The 15,534-nt window shown below is 42.5% G+C and overlaps 1 protein-coding gene across 1 annotated transcript in view; it reads right to left on the bottom strand.

Moving 5' to 3' along the window:
• The window catches only part of LOC126161403 (allergen Cr-PI-like), a 117,817-nt gene that overhangs the window by 43,549 nt on the left and 58,734 nt on the right, over positions 1-15,534 (bottom strand). Inside the window, exon 6 of the mRNA XM_049917181.1 lies at positions 12,930-13,088. Coding sequence (XP_049773138.1) covers positions 12,930-13,088 — 159 coding nt within the window. The remainder of the gene's footprint in view (positions 1-12,929; positions 13,089-15,534) is intronic.

The following is a 15,534-nucleotide window of genomic DNA, read 5'->3' on the forward strand; positions in this document are numbered from 1 at the left end:
ACAGAGATCTAATAGGAGTATAAAACATGTGAAACACTAATTTTTTCCTTAAAAGTAAGTTTCTGTATAAAGAAAATTACGTGTTGCCGTTTGGCAACACTATGCTTTCAGTCATAGCATTTTAGCGTGCTTGCTTAGAAAGCTTGCACGCAGCGCTGACGAAATGTCTGCAATTTCAGCGAATTGATGCTCTTTCTTTTATAAAATTAGATACCATGAATCATGAAAAAGTTTATTTTGTGGATGACGATGGACGATTAAAGAAGTTGACAGACTTGGTTTTCAATACCAGTTCCGAGTAAAAGCGAAGATGTCAGTGGTGATGAAGATGGAATATGTGACACCAGCAATAAATTCGTGAAATCACACAGAGAAACTGTTAATCTTATTGAATTCAATGTGACTTCAAATGATTCTGATTGTGCTGGGCAGACAATCAATGCAGACACCTCGGTAGTTGCAGTAGGAACTACAACCGCATGTACAAGAGGCGGTTCTGCTGCAATATCTGCACAAGGTAAGAACAATACATCACAGATAAAGAAAATACGAGATGTGTTGTGGACGAAAGGAGAGATGAAATATGCAGAGTACCTTCTGCTTGAAAAAGAAGCTTTACCAGATGAGCTATTAACAAAGGAAACTCCATATGACTTCTTTTCGTATTTTTCCCATGAAAATATTTTGGAGTTGATTTCACGCGAATCTACGCTTCATAGTACCCAGATGAATTTCTCTAAGCCCAGCAATGTTACTGTAGAAGATATTCAAAACTTTTTAGGTATTTGTATCCTCTCTTCTGCTGTAACACTGAAGAATGTGAGGATGTATTGGAATAACGTTGTGGGCCCATCAGTTGTACAGGGCAATATTATTGTCAATAAATTTGAGCAAGTGAGGCTCTTCTTACACTTTCAAGACAATTTAGCAAATTCTAATGCAGAAGACTAGCTCAAAAAGATAGGACGTATTTATACGCTCCTGGATGAAAAATTTGGTTCAGTTCCAATGGAGGAGTCATTAACTGTAGATGAACAGATGTGTGCTACCAAAGCCATGCACCATCTCAAAATGTACATGCCAGATAAACCCCATAACTATGGCTACAAACATTTTTTACTTTGTGGTGTATCTGGGTATGTTGACAAAATGGAGACGTATACAGGACTTGAACATGAATGGGACAAGAATGATGCAGAGCCGGATCTTGGTGCCAACAGCGATGTGGTTGTTAGATTATGCCAGAATGTACCAGATAATATAAATCACAAAATTTACTTTGATAATTATTACACATCAATGCCGCTAATGCATTATTTGAAGGGAAGAGGCATTTTATCTCTAGGAACTGTTAGAAGAAATAGAGTTCGCAATAAGAAACTCCCAGACGACAGGTCCCTGAGTTTATTGGGAATTATGAAGTAACAGAGATCTCAAATGTACTCTGGAAGGACAACAAGACGTTTGCAGGAAGTGACCCTGTAAGCAATGTAAAGAGATGTGATAGAAGTAGGAAGGAACATATTTTTGTATCTTGTCCAAAAATTGTGCAAATTTATAACCGGCATACGGGGAGGGAGTGGATCTTCTAGACAGTCTCATTGGCAAATACAGAATCACAAAGCGGAGTAAGAACTGATACTTTCGAATATTTTACCATCTTGTTGATGTAGCCACAATCAACAGCTGGATTTTGTACCGCAGAGTTAACAGCACCCGCAACCCAGTGTCTCAAGCTAAGGAGCTCCAGTTAGCAAATTTTAGGATTGAACTGGCTGAAACTTTGCTCAAAATTGGTTTCAGTTCTACGCAAAAGAGAGGAAGGCCAAGTTTTGTAGAGAAACCATCAGCAAAGAAGAAGCAGACAGCTTCACACCATCCAACTAAAAATGTCAGATTCGATCAGGTTGGACACTGGCCTGTTTATTTAGAAAAAAATAGAGGTGCAAAAATGAAAATAGCAAAGGTTATACCATTATTAAATGCGAAAAATGGAACGTGAAGCTGTGTCCTAACAAAAACAGTAACTGTTTCTCTAAATATCATGTACTGTGATTTTAATGTTTCCAGATTTATTTCACAGAAATATCCTGCTTTAAATGCCACTGAGATCAATAATATGAAATTTAAATTCAAAATCAATTATCTCATACAATATTTGTTCCATAAAATGTATTTGTTAATTAATTTTCCTGTTTGATTTTCTGTTGTAAAAGTTTTGGTAACTGGAGAGTGTATTATGTCTAAACACATGATATTGCCAAATGGCAACAAATAATAAATAATGAGTTTCACATTGTTAAATGAGTTATATAATTTTTTCAATATTTTTCCCCTACATTGGTGAAAATTTTCTAATATATATATTTTGTTGCTCTAAAATAAAAATTCATTCAGTGTAGGGTTAACAGGTTCGATTAGTAAGCGTGAAATTACTGTGAAGAAGCTCTTACAACTCAATGGACAGAGTCTACAAGGGAGGTGTTGCGCATTACAGTATGATCCGCTGTCAAAGCTCCGAGAGCGTACATTCCTACAAGAGTCTTCCGAGATATTGCTTGCTATGTATATCTCCGGGAAAGACCATTAAGGTGATATTAGAGATATTGTTTGCTATGTATATCTCCTGGGATGACCGTTAAGGTAATGTTAGAGATATTCAAGAGACTTACCAACAACCGTTCTTCCCACTCTACCATTCGTTACTGGAACAGGAAAAGCGGCGTTGTGACAGTGTACACATACTATAAGGAGGCTTGTCGGGTATAGTTGTAGATACTGATGTAGGAGTAATGGTGCAGTGTCTTTGGTAATACAACTGATTATACTATAATAAGGAACGAGCAACTTTGGCGTAAGCCGAACCCGCTGACACCTAAAATACCAGCTTTTGAACTGCACTCTTACATGACTCAGAGACAAGTAAGACGAGGCATGACAAAGAGACCCATCACGGCAGAACATCCACCTACAACTGCCTTCCGGAAGCAGTCGGGAGATCAGCGTGGCCAGGACCGGGAGGGACTTCATGAGACCGTGACAGCCATCTCCCTACCTCCACACCTTGGATGACACAGTAGCACAGACCCTGTGAATCCTGAGTTGTGCTCCACTGCGCTGGGGGACAACCATCAAGAAAAACGATGAATCTAGCTAGGATCTAATACCAAGTACAGCAGTCACTACACTGCTGTAGTGTTGTGCTGTGTTTAATGTTGTATAGTAGTGTAGTCCAGAATTAAAAACTACAAAATTGGCGGTCCGATAATGCAGCATAATATAGTAGACCAATTGCATGTGCCTCCTGAATTTAGGATGGACGCCAAAGAATTTCATTTCTTTCTCTTAAAAATTATTACGACTTATTGATGCAGTCTGCCCCCCTCCCCCTTAACCGCAATGTTTATTTATACTAACACATTACACTGATCTTCCTGGACTTTATGACGACGGACCTACTATCGATATAAACCCGTCCAGGCCATAGCAGCCTCACCTGGCGAGGAATAGCTGCTAGTCAGACACACGCACGGTGCATGTAGTATCGCTGAGAGTGCTGTCCGTGTATACAATTGGGAAGGCCCCCGATCTATCTGAGTTTGACCGAGGGCAGATTGTGACGGCCCGGAGGCTCGGAACGACCATTTCAGAAACAGCACGACTTGCCGGGTGGACGGAGTTTGCTGCGGTTAGTGTCTTTAACACGTGACGAAACCAAGGTGGAACCACGTCCAGACGTCGTGGTGTTGGGCGGCCACTCCTCATCACAGATGTCGGACATCGTAGGCTGGGCAGACTGGTAAAGCAGGACTGGCGGCGAACTGTGACAGAACTAACATCAGTTTTTGATGCTGAGTAGAGTGCAAGTGCGTCTGAACACACGGTGCACCGAACACTCAAAACGATGGGCATCGGCAACCACAACTGAAACTGGCGTGTAACCATCGGCACTGGACGTCAGCGTAGTGGCAGAGAGTTTCGTGTCCTGATGAGTCCTCACCTTCGCCTTCATGCTCCTTCACATCTGTACTGTGGACAGAGACGAGCTAGAGACGGCTCCTTTATGTTCTGGGGAACATACACGTGGTCATCCTTGAGGCCCAGTGCAGCTCTTGCAAGGTACCATGGTGGCCAAGAAGTACCGTTTACCCTTGAGGCCCCATTCAGTTAAGACGATGTACAACATTCCGTGTTCAGCGCCACGAAACGATAATCTCCTGGACCCGACCGTCTCGGCGCGGAATTTTATCAACATTAGTGGAATATCTTGGCCCCCAACATTAATTCAACTTGCTAATGAACCGTGGCAGTTCATATCTGTACCAGAGGAACTAAAAGAAGTGTTCATTGGAATTTTATCCAAAAAATGAACAGCAAAAAGATACACGAAAAGCGACCTATCACCTTACGTAACTCAGACTCTAAAATCAAAACACGGACTGTGAAACAGCGAATGCAACCGGTGTTTCACAAAATACTAGGAAAACATCAATATGCCGAGGTACCTGGACCCAGTGTAATACCAGCTGCCTGCGATCTACGGGATGTCATCTGTAGTCTGGCGGACAATATAGATCCCGGCGCGCTGTTATTTTTAGACTTTGAAAAGTCGTATGACCGCAAAAACCGTGAATGACTGATTAAGGTACTGGCGAAGATCGGTTTTCGGCCGACGTTTCGTCAGATTATTGCATGAATGGCCACCTGTCCGACGAAATTGTAAATAGGAGATATGTCAGGCATGGCTGTCCTCTAGCAGTGGCGTTGTATGCCGTCGCGGTACAACCCTTACTCGTACGCATAACATAGTGATCACTTGGAATCAACGTCGGAACGGAGAAAGTGGCTTGCATTGCTTATGCTGACGACTTCTGTTCACCAGCACGATCCATAGCAAATCTGACGGGAGAGGAGAACAAAGTCAGCGACTACAACACGGTCACCGGTACAAAACTAAACAAGTGACAGACGACGTTGCTCCATGTAGGAGCAGGCACTGGTGATGCTATCCAACTCGACTGGCGTGCAGCAAGGGGACAACATAAATCTCTCGGAGTCTACTGGACTGCAGTACCACACGCGATGGCGACAAAAACTGGACAGACGTGCTGCACGAGATCAGACCCACAACATGCATTTATTCTGACAGGAAACTAAATCTTGTGCAAAGAGTACACACAGTCAGAATATCTATAGCGAGCAGAATGTACTATATGGACCAAATCCTACCAGTCTCAAAATACCTAGCAGACAGCATACAGAAGGCGTTCTCTTGATATGTCCTCAGAGGCTACATTTTTAAAGTAAGCTTCGAAACTTTGACCTTACCAACCTCACGAGGAGGTATTGGTCAGTGCCAGACATAAGTGTCGGACATTACTAATCAACCCTACGTATAAAACTATCACCAATGACACACCGAGTGGAATTAAGAACTTAACAGTAAATTGGAAATCATGCAGTATAATGGCACCAATTAATGAAGCTATGATACCCCCCTATGAAGCATGGGCCTTGCCGTTGGTGGGGATGCTTGCGTGCCTCAGCGATACAGATAGCTGTGCCGTAGGTGCAACCACAACGGAGGAGTATCTGTTGAGAGGCCAGAGAAACGTGTGGTTCCTGAAGAGGGGCAGCAGCCTTTTCAGTAGTTGCAGGGGCAACAGTCTGGACGATTGACTGATCTGGCCTTGTAACACTAACCAAAACGGCCTTGCTGTGCTGGCACTGCGAACGGCTGAAAGCAAGGGGAAACTACAACCGTAATTTTTCCCGAGGGCATGCAGCTTCCCTGTATGCTTAAATGATGATGGCATCCTCTTGGGTAAAATATTTCGGAGGTAAAATAGTCCCCCATTCGGATCTCCGGGCGGTGACTACTCAAGAGGACGTCGTTATCAGGAGAAAGAAAACTGGCGTTCTACGGATCGGAGCGTGGAATGTCAGATCCCTTAATCGGGCAGGTAGGTTAGAAAATAGGAGTGCGGGTAAGCTACTACAAACAGCATAGTGAACGCATTATTGTGGCCAAGATACACACGAGGCCCACTCCTACTACTGTAGTACAAGTTTATATGCAAACTAGCTCTGCAGATGATGAAGAAATTGATGAAATGTATGATGAGACAAAAGAAATTATTCAGGTAGTGAAGGGAGACGAATATTTAATAGTCATGGGTGATTGGAATTCAACAGTAGGAAAAGGAAGAGGAGGAAACGTAGTAGGTGAATATGGATTAGGGCTAAGAAATGAAAGAGGAAGACGCCTGATAGAATTTTGCACAGAGCGTAACTTAATCATAGCTAACACTTGGTTCAAGAATCATAAAAGAAGGTTGTATACATGGAAGTACCCTGGAGATACTAAATGGTTTCAGATAGATTATATAATGGTAAGACAGATATTTAGGATCCAGGTTTTAAACTGCAAGACATTTCCAGGGGCAGATGTGGACTCTGACCACAATCTATCGGTTATGAACTGTAGATTAAAACTGGAGATACTGCAAAAAGGTGGGAATTTAAGGAGATGGGACCTGGATAAACTGAAAGAACCAGAGGTTGTAGAGAGTTTCAGAGAAAGCGTAAGGGAATAATTGACAGGAATGGGGAAAAGAAATACAGTAGAAGAAGAATGGGTAGCTTTGAGGGATGAAATAGTGAAGACAGCAGAGGATCAAGTAGGTAAAAAGACGAGGGCTACTAGAAATCTTTGGGTAACAGAAGAGATACTGAATATAATTGATGAAAGGAGAAAATACAAAAATGCAGTAAACGAAGCAGGCAAAAAGGCATACAAACGTCTCAAAAATGAGATCGACAGGAAGTGCAAAACGGCTAAGCAGGGATGGCTAGAGGACAAATGTAAGGATGTAGAGGCTTATCTCACGAGGGGTAAGATGGATACTGCCTACAGGAAAATTAAAGAGACCTTTGGAGAAAAGAGAGCCACTTGCATGAATATCAAGAGCTCAGATGGAAATCCAGTTCTAAGCAAAGAGGGGAAAGCAGGAAGGTGGAAGGAGTATATAGAGGGTCTATACAAGGGCGATATACTTAGGACAATATAATGGAAATGGAAAAAGATGTAGATGAAGATGAAATGGGAGGTATGATACTGCGTGAAGAGTTTGACAGAGCACTGAAAGACCTGGGAAAAGACAACATTCCATTAGAACTACTGACGGCCTTGGGAGAGCCATTCCTGACAAAACTCTACCATCTGGTGAGCAAGATGTATGAGACTGGCGAAATTGCCTTAGACTTCATGAAGACTATAATAATTCCAATCCCAAAAAAAGCAGGTGTTGACAGATGTGAAAATTACCGAACTATCAGTTTAATAAGTCACATCTGCAAAATACTAACGCGAATTCTTTACAGACGAATGGAAAAACTGGTAGAAGCCGACCTCGGGGAAGAGCAGCTTGGATTCCGTAGAAATGTTGAAACACGTGAGGCAATACTGACCCTACGACTTATCTTAGAAGAAAGATTAAGGAAAGGCAAACCTACGTTTCTAGCATTTCTAGACTTAGAGAAAGCTTTTGACAATGTTGACTGGAATACTCTCTTTCAAATTCTGAAGGTGGCAGGGGTACAATACAGGGAGCGAAAGGCTATTTACAATTTGTCTAGAAAACAGATGGCAGTTATAAGAGTTGAGGGACATAAAAGGGAAGCAGTGGTTGGGAAGTGAATGAGACAGGGTTGTAGCCTCTCCCCGATGCTATTCAATCTGTATATTGAGCAAGCAGTAAAGGAAACAAAAGAAAACTTCGGAGTAGGCATTAAAATCCATGGAGAAGAAATAAAAACTTTAAGGTTCGCCGATGACATTGTAATTCTGTCAGAGACAGCAAAGGACTTGGAAGAGCAGTTGAACGGAATGGACAGTGTCTTGAAAGGAGAGTATAAGATGAACATCAACAAAAGCAAAACGAGGTTAATGGAATGTAGTCGAATTAAGTCGGGTGATGCTGAGGGAATGTGACACTTAAAGTAGTAAAGAGTTTTGCTATTTGAGGAGCAAAATAAATGATGATGATCGAAGTAGAGAGGATATAAAATGTAGGCTGGCAATGGCAAGGAAAGCGTTTCTGAAGAAGAGAAATTTGTTAACATCGAGTATTGATTTAAGTGTCAGGAAGTCGTTCCTGAAAGTATTTGTATGGAGTGTAGCCATGTATGGAAGTGAAACATGGACGACAAATAGTTTAGACAAGAAGAGAATAGAAGCTTTCGAAATGTGGTGCCACAGAAGAATGCTGAAGATTAGATGGTTAGATCACATAACTAATGAAGATATATTGAATAGAATTGGGGAGAAGAGTAGTTTGTGGCACAACTTGACTAGACGAAGGGATCGGTTGGTAGCACATGTACTGAGGCATCAAGGGACCTCCAACTTAGTACTGGAGGGCAGCGTGGAGGGTAAAAATCGTAGAGGGAGACCAAGAGATGAATACACTAAGCAGATTCAGAAGAATGTAGGCTGCAGTAGGTACTGGGATATGAACAAGCTTGCACAGGACAGAGTACGAAGCGAAATGTAGTGTGAGGAGGGCTATGCGAGAGGCGTTCAATGAATTCGAAAGTAAAGTTCTATGTACTGACTTGGCAGAATATCATAAGAAATTTTGGTCTTATGTCAAAGCGGTAGGTGGATCAAAACAAAATGTCCAGACACTCTGTGACCAAAATGGTACTGAAACAGAGGATGACAGACTAAAGGCCGAAATACTACATGTCTTTTTCCAAAGTTGTTTCATAGAGGAAGATTGCACTGTAGTTCCTTCTCTAGATTGTCGCACAGATGACAAAATGGTAGATATCGAAATAGACGACAGAGGAATAGAGAAACAATTAAAATCGCTCAAAAGAGGAAAGGGCTCAGGACCTGATGGGATACCAGTTCAATTTTACACAGAGTACGCGAAGGAACTTGCCCCCCTTCTTGCAGCGGTGTACCGTAGGTCTCTAGAAGAGCGTAGCGTTCCAAAGGATTGGAAAAGGGCACAGGTCATCCCCGTTTTCAAGAAGGGACGTCGAACAGATGTACAGAACTATAGACCTATATCTCTAACGTCGATCAGTTGTAGAATTTTGGAACACGTATTGTGTTCGAGTATAATGACTTTTCTGGAGACTAGAAATCTACTCTGTAGGAATCAGCATGGGTTTCGAAAAAGACGGTCATGTGAAACCTAGCTCGCGCTATTCGTCCACGAGACTCAGAGGGCCATAGACACGGGTTCACAGGTAGATGCCGTGTTTCTTGACTTCCTCAAGGCGTTCGATACAGTTCCCCACAGTCGTTTAATGAACAAAGTAAGAGCATACGGACTATCAGACCAATTGTGTGATTGGATTGAGGAGTTCCTAGATAACAGGACGCAGCATTTCATTCTCAATGGAGAGAAGTCTTCCGAAGTAAGAGTGATTGGAGGTGTGCCGCAGGGGAGTGTCATAGGACCGCTGCTACTCACAATATACATAAATGACCTGGTGGATGACATCGAAAGTTCACTGAGGCTTTTTGCAGATGATGCTCTGGTGTATCGAGAGGTTGTAACAATGGAAAATTGTACCGAATTGCAGGAGGATCTGCAGCGAATTGACGCATGGTGCAGGGAATGGCAATTGAATCTCAATGTAGACAAGTGTAATGTGCTGCGAATACACAGAAAGATAGATCCTTTATCATTTAGCTACAAAATAGCAGGTCAGCAACTGGAAGCAGTTAATACCATAAATTATGTGAGAGTACGCATTAGGAGTGATTTAAAATGGAATGATCATATAATGTTGATCGTCGGTAAAGCAGATGCCAGACTGAGATTCATTGGAAGAATCCTAAGGAAATGCATTCCGAAAACAAAGGAAGTAGGTTACAGTACGCTTGTTCGCCCACTGCTTGAATACTGCTCAGCAGTGTGGGATTCGTAGCAGATAGGGTTGATAGAAGATAAAGAGAAGATCCAACGGAGAGCAGCGCGCTTCGTTACAGGATCATTTAGTAATCGCGAAAGCGTTACGGAAATGATAGATCAAGTGGAAGACTCTGCAGGAGAGACGCTCAGTAGCTCGGTACGGGCTTTTGTCAAAGTTTCGAGAACATACCTTCACCGAAGAGTCAAGCAGTATATTGATCCCTCCTACGTATATCTCGCGAAGAGACCATGAGGATAAAATCAGAGAGATTAGAGCCCACACAGAGGCATACCGACAATCCTTTTTTCCACGAACAATACGAGACTGGAATAGAAGGGAGAACCGATAGAGGTACTCATGGTACCCTCCGCCACACACCGTCATGTGGCTTGCGGAGTATGGATGTAGATGTAGATGTAGCATGGAGAGCTGCATCAAACCAGTCTCAGGACTGAAGACCACAACAACAACATGATACCAATAACCTTTCGCCATATTAGACTCTCCTACTGCGAGCTCAGTTACATACGACAAGAAGAAAACACCCATCCACTTTATACCAATGCGAAAACCTATAGTTTTCTTATGACAGATGGTAGAGAAAACAAAGTCACTCCAAAAACGCCAACAGGCGAAATGGAATACCATCTTTTGAAATATCCATAGCTCTCTACTGACATCACACGTCTGGTCTACAAGGTTTCTAATTATCAACAACAAATTTCTAACCAATCAGAAACACCACATCATGCATCTGAGCCCGATATCCGCCTGTATGAATGCGGTCACGTGGACAGCCTAAGTTACAGGTCACCTGTGGTACAGCTGGGATGATCACGGCACACATGCGAAGTAGATTGGCGATAATCGACAGCACGGTTACGCACAACGTCGACATCATGGAATTAACTAGAACAAAAAAAAAAAAGTGATAGCACCGCAGGAAGCAAAATGTCATTTGGATTTTAGTTCACACCGCTGCTTGTATTATCAACCATCGTCAAACAACACTTGAAGATTACTGTGTATATATGGAATACGAACATGCAGAGATAAGAGGACAAAGAGATTTCGTTGGCACGTCTGATAACATGTTGAAAATTGTGGTCCAGATATGAATCCATTTATTTAAGTCACTACTTAGTACAAAACAACATATCACAAAAAATATGGAAAAACCAGGAAAACCTACACAGCTATCCTATCTTACTATCATTATTAGTTAACGTCGTTTATCATTATTATCATTTATCATTATTATTTCTTATTTTTTACTGTATTTTGCAAGGAGTCAATATTAGTTTCAAGAAGAGGACATTTTAAATCATCAGACGATTACTTTCATCTACCAAGACAAATATCAGTTGCCATACTAACGTGGCACTATTCGTTTTAGTTACGGAAAAGGTTAAGGAAAATACAAGAAGACAGAAAAGAAAATTTCTTCTTCACAACTATCGAGAAGAAAGCTATTTTGTGTTCAATAGCAGAGCATTTCTTGAAATTTTATTGCTCTTGTCTCTACCACTACAAATATCGACATCCTATATCTCTATGCAGGACTAAAATAACTTTCAACAAGATTTTAAGATTTGAAATTTAACTAGCCGATTGTGGATTAGTGCACTGGCGTCAGGAATATTCTAAAATTCTAAAAGACTGTTTCATAAGATCCATGTGTTGCCATCTGTATAGAAGTGATTAATTTATTCTGTGGTTCAGTGATGGAAATGGAACTGCTGCTACAAGGAAAGCAATGCTTTACTTAAAGTACTGTTTGAACATAAAAATTGGATACAGCGCAAATGTAATTTTGATGAATGCTGTACTTAATTCTTATAAACTGTTAATTGTATTTGCATTAAATGCATATTTATGTGTTCAGATATAAAGAAAAGTTTCATATAAAGTAAACTTAACGTACAGTTTGGACATTCAACTATTGGATACAGTACAAAAATATTTCCTTTATGGGTCTAGCACCTATGCCAGTTAAAATGTTAAATGTGTTTGCATTCAGTGCTTATTTATGTATGTATGTATTAAAATATTCATATGTAGTAAAAAAATCTTGTTGCAGACCATGCACACCGCTTCATGACGATCATGTTTCCCGACGTTAGTGGCATTTTTCAACAAGATAATGCGCCGTGTCGCAAGACCAGGAGTATGATGGAGTGTTTCGAGGAATGCAGTGGCGAGTCCCAATTGATGTGCTGGCCCCCCAACTCACCATGGCTGAACCCTATCGAATACGTCTGGGATGTGACTGAACGTGGCGTCAGAGCTCCCCTTCCCGGAATTTACGGGAACTAGGTGACTTGTGTGTGCAGATGTGGTGCCATCTCCCTCCAGCGACATACCAAAGCCTCATTGCTTCCACGCCACGACGTGGAACCGCTATGTTATCCGTGGTGGACATATGGGCTACTGGGTAGGTGGTCGTAGCGTTCTGGAGGATCAGTGTATGTTGAAACAATATTTGTTATATTGATGCCAATTTGTGTATAACGTTTGGTCTATTCTTGTGTCTGGATAACAGACTAACAGAAAATAGCAAATAAATAAGTAGTGTTGTGGTGTGTCATTACTTAGTCTCTGCGTTGTTTGAGGGCCTGTGATACTTGTACATTCTTTCGTTTATAACTGTAAAAGTAGGGGCAGAGGATGAAACTTGAAATCTTGTCATCATGTGTGTCATCGTTAGTTGAAGCACTGTCGATAGGTCTGAGATTTACCCGAGTACATTGGCGCAAAGTCTAAACATCAGGAAGCGTGCGTTTCCTACTCTGCAACCCTTCCTGGCCTCAAGGATCCTGATCAATTATCTCAGTGTTGTACACAGTCTCTTTAGCATGTCTTAAGGGCGCCAGTTGCGGACGTTCGTGTAGTAGAAGTGCTGGCGAAATACGATCAGTCGTGAAGCAACACAGAACGTCGAACTGCATTGCGAGTGTTGTGTACAGGGCGAGCTGTACCGGGCAGTTGGGACTCACTTTCAGGAATAGCGCGGTGGCGGCTGCGTCACGCACGCGCCGCTCCCACGAGATGACGTCATCCACGGAGACGACGTCAGCGTGGCTGGGCCGCAGGCCTTCCGGACGCGCCGCCGCCTCCCGGCCGCTCAGCAGCCGCAGCTGCGGGTCGTAGCCCTCCTGCAACAGCCGAAGGGGGTAGCAGCCAGTCCTCCGTCTACTGTGTGCGAAGCACTTTATAGTTGCAGACAGACATTGCTTTACGTTTACTAAGTGCTTGCCAGAAATATTCGACAAACTTACACGAGGATACGACGATCTGTAGAAACAAAGAACACTGTTAACACTCAAATCACAAAGTTTTACTTATTATAAATAGTGTATCCTGGAATACTCGAGTGAAATACAAGTACTGCGACACAGGTTATTGCCCGGTCCTGCTTTTATTGGAACAATAACACATAAATAATGATACATCGAAAATGTCAGTAATCGGTTGTATACAAAAAATGTAATTTTCTTACCCCCTTTTTAGGCACTTACAGGCTTATTTAGCATTATTTGCGAGTGTCAACACTATTGCATTATTTGCGAGTTTCAACAATAAGATGCTTGCAGCATATTGCTGTGTTCATGTGGTTCATAGCTCCTGTACAAAATGCGATGGTTATAACATTCTGAGGAAGGGCACTAAGTGCCTGCAACCGGTTAAGGAAACTGAATTTCCTTTATTCACCTGTTTGCTGATTATTCCAATGTGTACAACTGCTGTTGCTGAAGATGTATAAAATGCTACAAATAAATGATGATAATTGACCCCATTGAAAATCGCCCGCAGAAACCTCGACGACTTTAGGTGTTTTTAATAAAATAATTATTGTGTGGTACAGACAGAGTCTTCAGTTATGAAATGTAGAATACATTATTCAAAATCTTGACTTGCACACAAAAAATAAACAGACAGAAAATAAGATACATTTAAAGCTGTGACTGAAGGTAAGAAATCTGAAAAATCAACAAACAAGTGAGGTAAGACATGCACACACTTGCCATTAAGAACAAGCAAAACAAATGGAAAAGTTACAAAAGCTGGTGCGAGTAGTGAAATCATAAACACATAATCTGGGGGAGACACAACAGCGGAAGTGTAATAAACACTGAAGCGCCAAAGAAACTGGTATAGGCATGCCTGTTCAAATACAGAGATATGTAAACGCAGTATAAGACGCTGCGGTCGGCAACGCCAATATAAGACAACAAGTATGTGGCGCAGTTGTTAGATCGGTTGCTGCTGCTACAATCCCAGGTTAACAGGATTTAAGTGAGTTTGAACGTGCTGCTGTAGTCGGAGCACGAGCGATATGGCACAGCATCTCCGAGGTAGCGATGAAGTGGAGATTTTCCAGTAAGATCATTTCGCTATTGTACGGTGATTATCAGGACTCCGGTAAAATATCAAATCTGTGACATCGCTGCAGCCGGAAAAAGATCTTGCAAGAACGGGAGCAACGACAACTGAAGACAGCGTGACATAAGTGCTACCTTCCGCAAATTGCTGCACATTTCAATGCTGGGCTATCAACAAGTGTCAGCGTGTGAACCATTCAACGAAACATCATCGATATGGGCTTTCAGAGCCGAAGGCCCACTCGTGTTTCCTTGATGACTACACGACACACAGATTCACTCCTCACCTGGGCCCGTCAACACAGGCAATGGACTGTTGATGACTGGAAACATGTTGCCTGGTTTGGGGAGTCTCGTTTTAAATTGTATTGAGCGTCTAGACTTGTACGGAGACAACCTCGTGAATCCATGGTCCCCGCACGTCAGGAGGAGAAAGCTGCTGGAGGCTACGTAACGCTGTGGACCGTGTGCTATTCGAGTGATTTGGGATCCCTGATAAGTCTAGACACGACTCTGACTGGTGACACGTACGTAAGAATCCTCTCTGATCACCTACATCCATTCGTGTCCACTGTGCATTCCGACGGACTTGGGCAATTACAGGAGGACCATGCGACACCCCATGCGTCAAGAATTGTTACAAATGGTTCAAATGGCTCTGAGCACTATGGGACTCAACATCTCAGGTCATCAGTCCCCTAGACTTAGAACTATTTAAACCTAAGGACATCACACACATCCATGCCCGAGGCAGGATTCGAACCTGCGACCGTAGCAGCAGCGCGGTTCCGGACTGGAGCGCCTAGAACCGCTCGGCCACTGCGGCCGGCAGAATTGTTACAGAGTGGCTCCAGGAATACTCTTCTGAGTTTAAACACTTCCGCTGGCCACCACACTTCCCAGACGTGAACAGTATTGAGCATATCTGGGATGCTCCGCAACGTGCTGTTCAGAAGAGATCTCCACCCCCTCGTACTCTTAAGGATTTATGGACAACCCTGCAGCATTCATGGTGTCAATTCCCTTCATTACTATATCAGATATTAGTAGAGTGCATGCCACGTCGTGTTGCGGGACTTATACGTGCCCGCCTGGACCCTACACGACATTTTGCAGTTGTACCGGTTTCTTTGGCTCTTCAATATCGCAGAACGAAGCGGCAGACAATGTGAAGCTATCGAGGTACGTGAAATGCTTGTTTAATGGATAGTGAGAGACC

The sequence above is a fragment of the Schistocerca cancellata genome, chromosome 2 (genome assembly GCF_023864275.1).
Source record: "Schistocerca cancellata isolate TAMUIC-IGC-003103 chromosome 2, iqSchCanc2.1, whole genome shotgun sequence".
NCBI classification, from domain to species: Eukaryota; Metazoa; Arthropoda; class Insecta; order Orthoptera; family Acrididae; genus Schistocerca; species Schistocerca cancellata.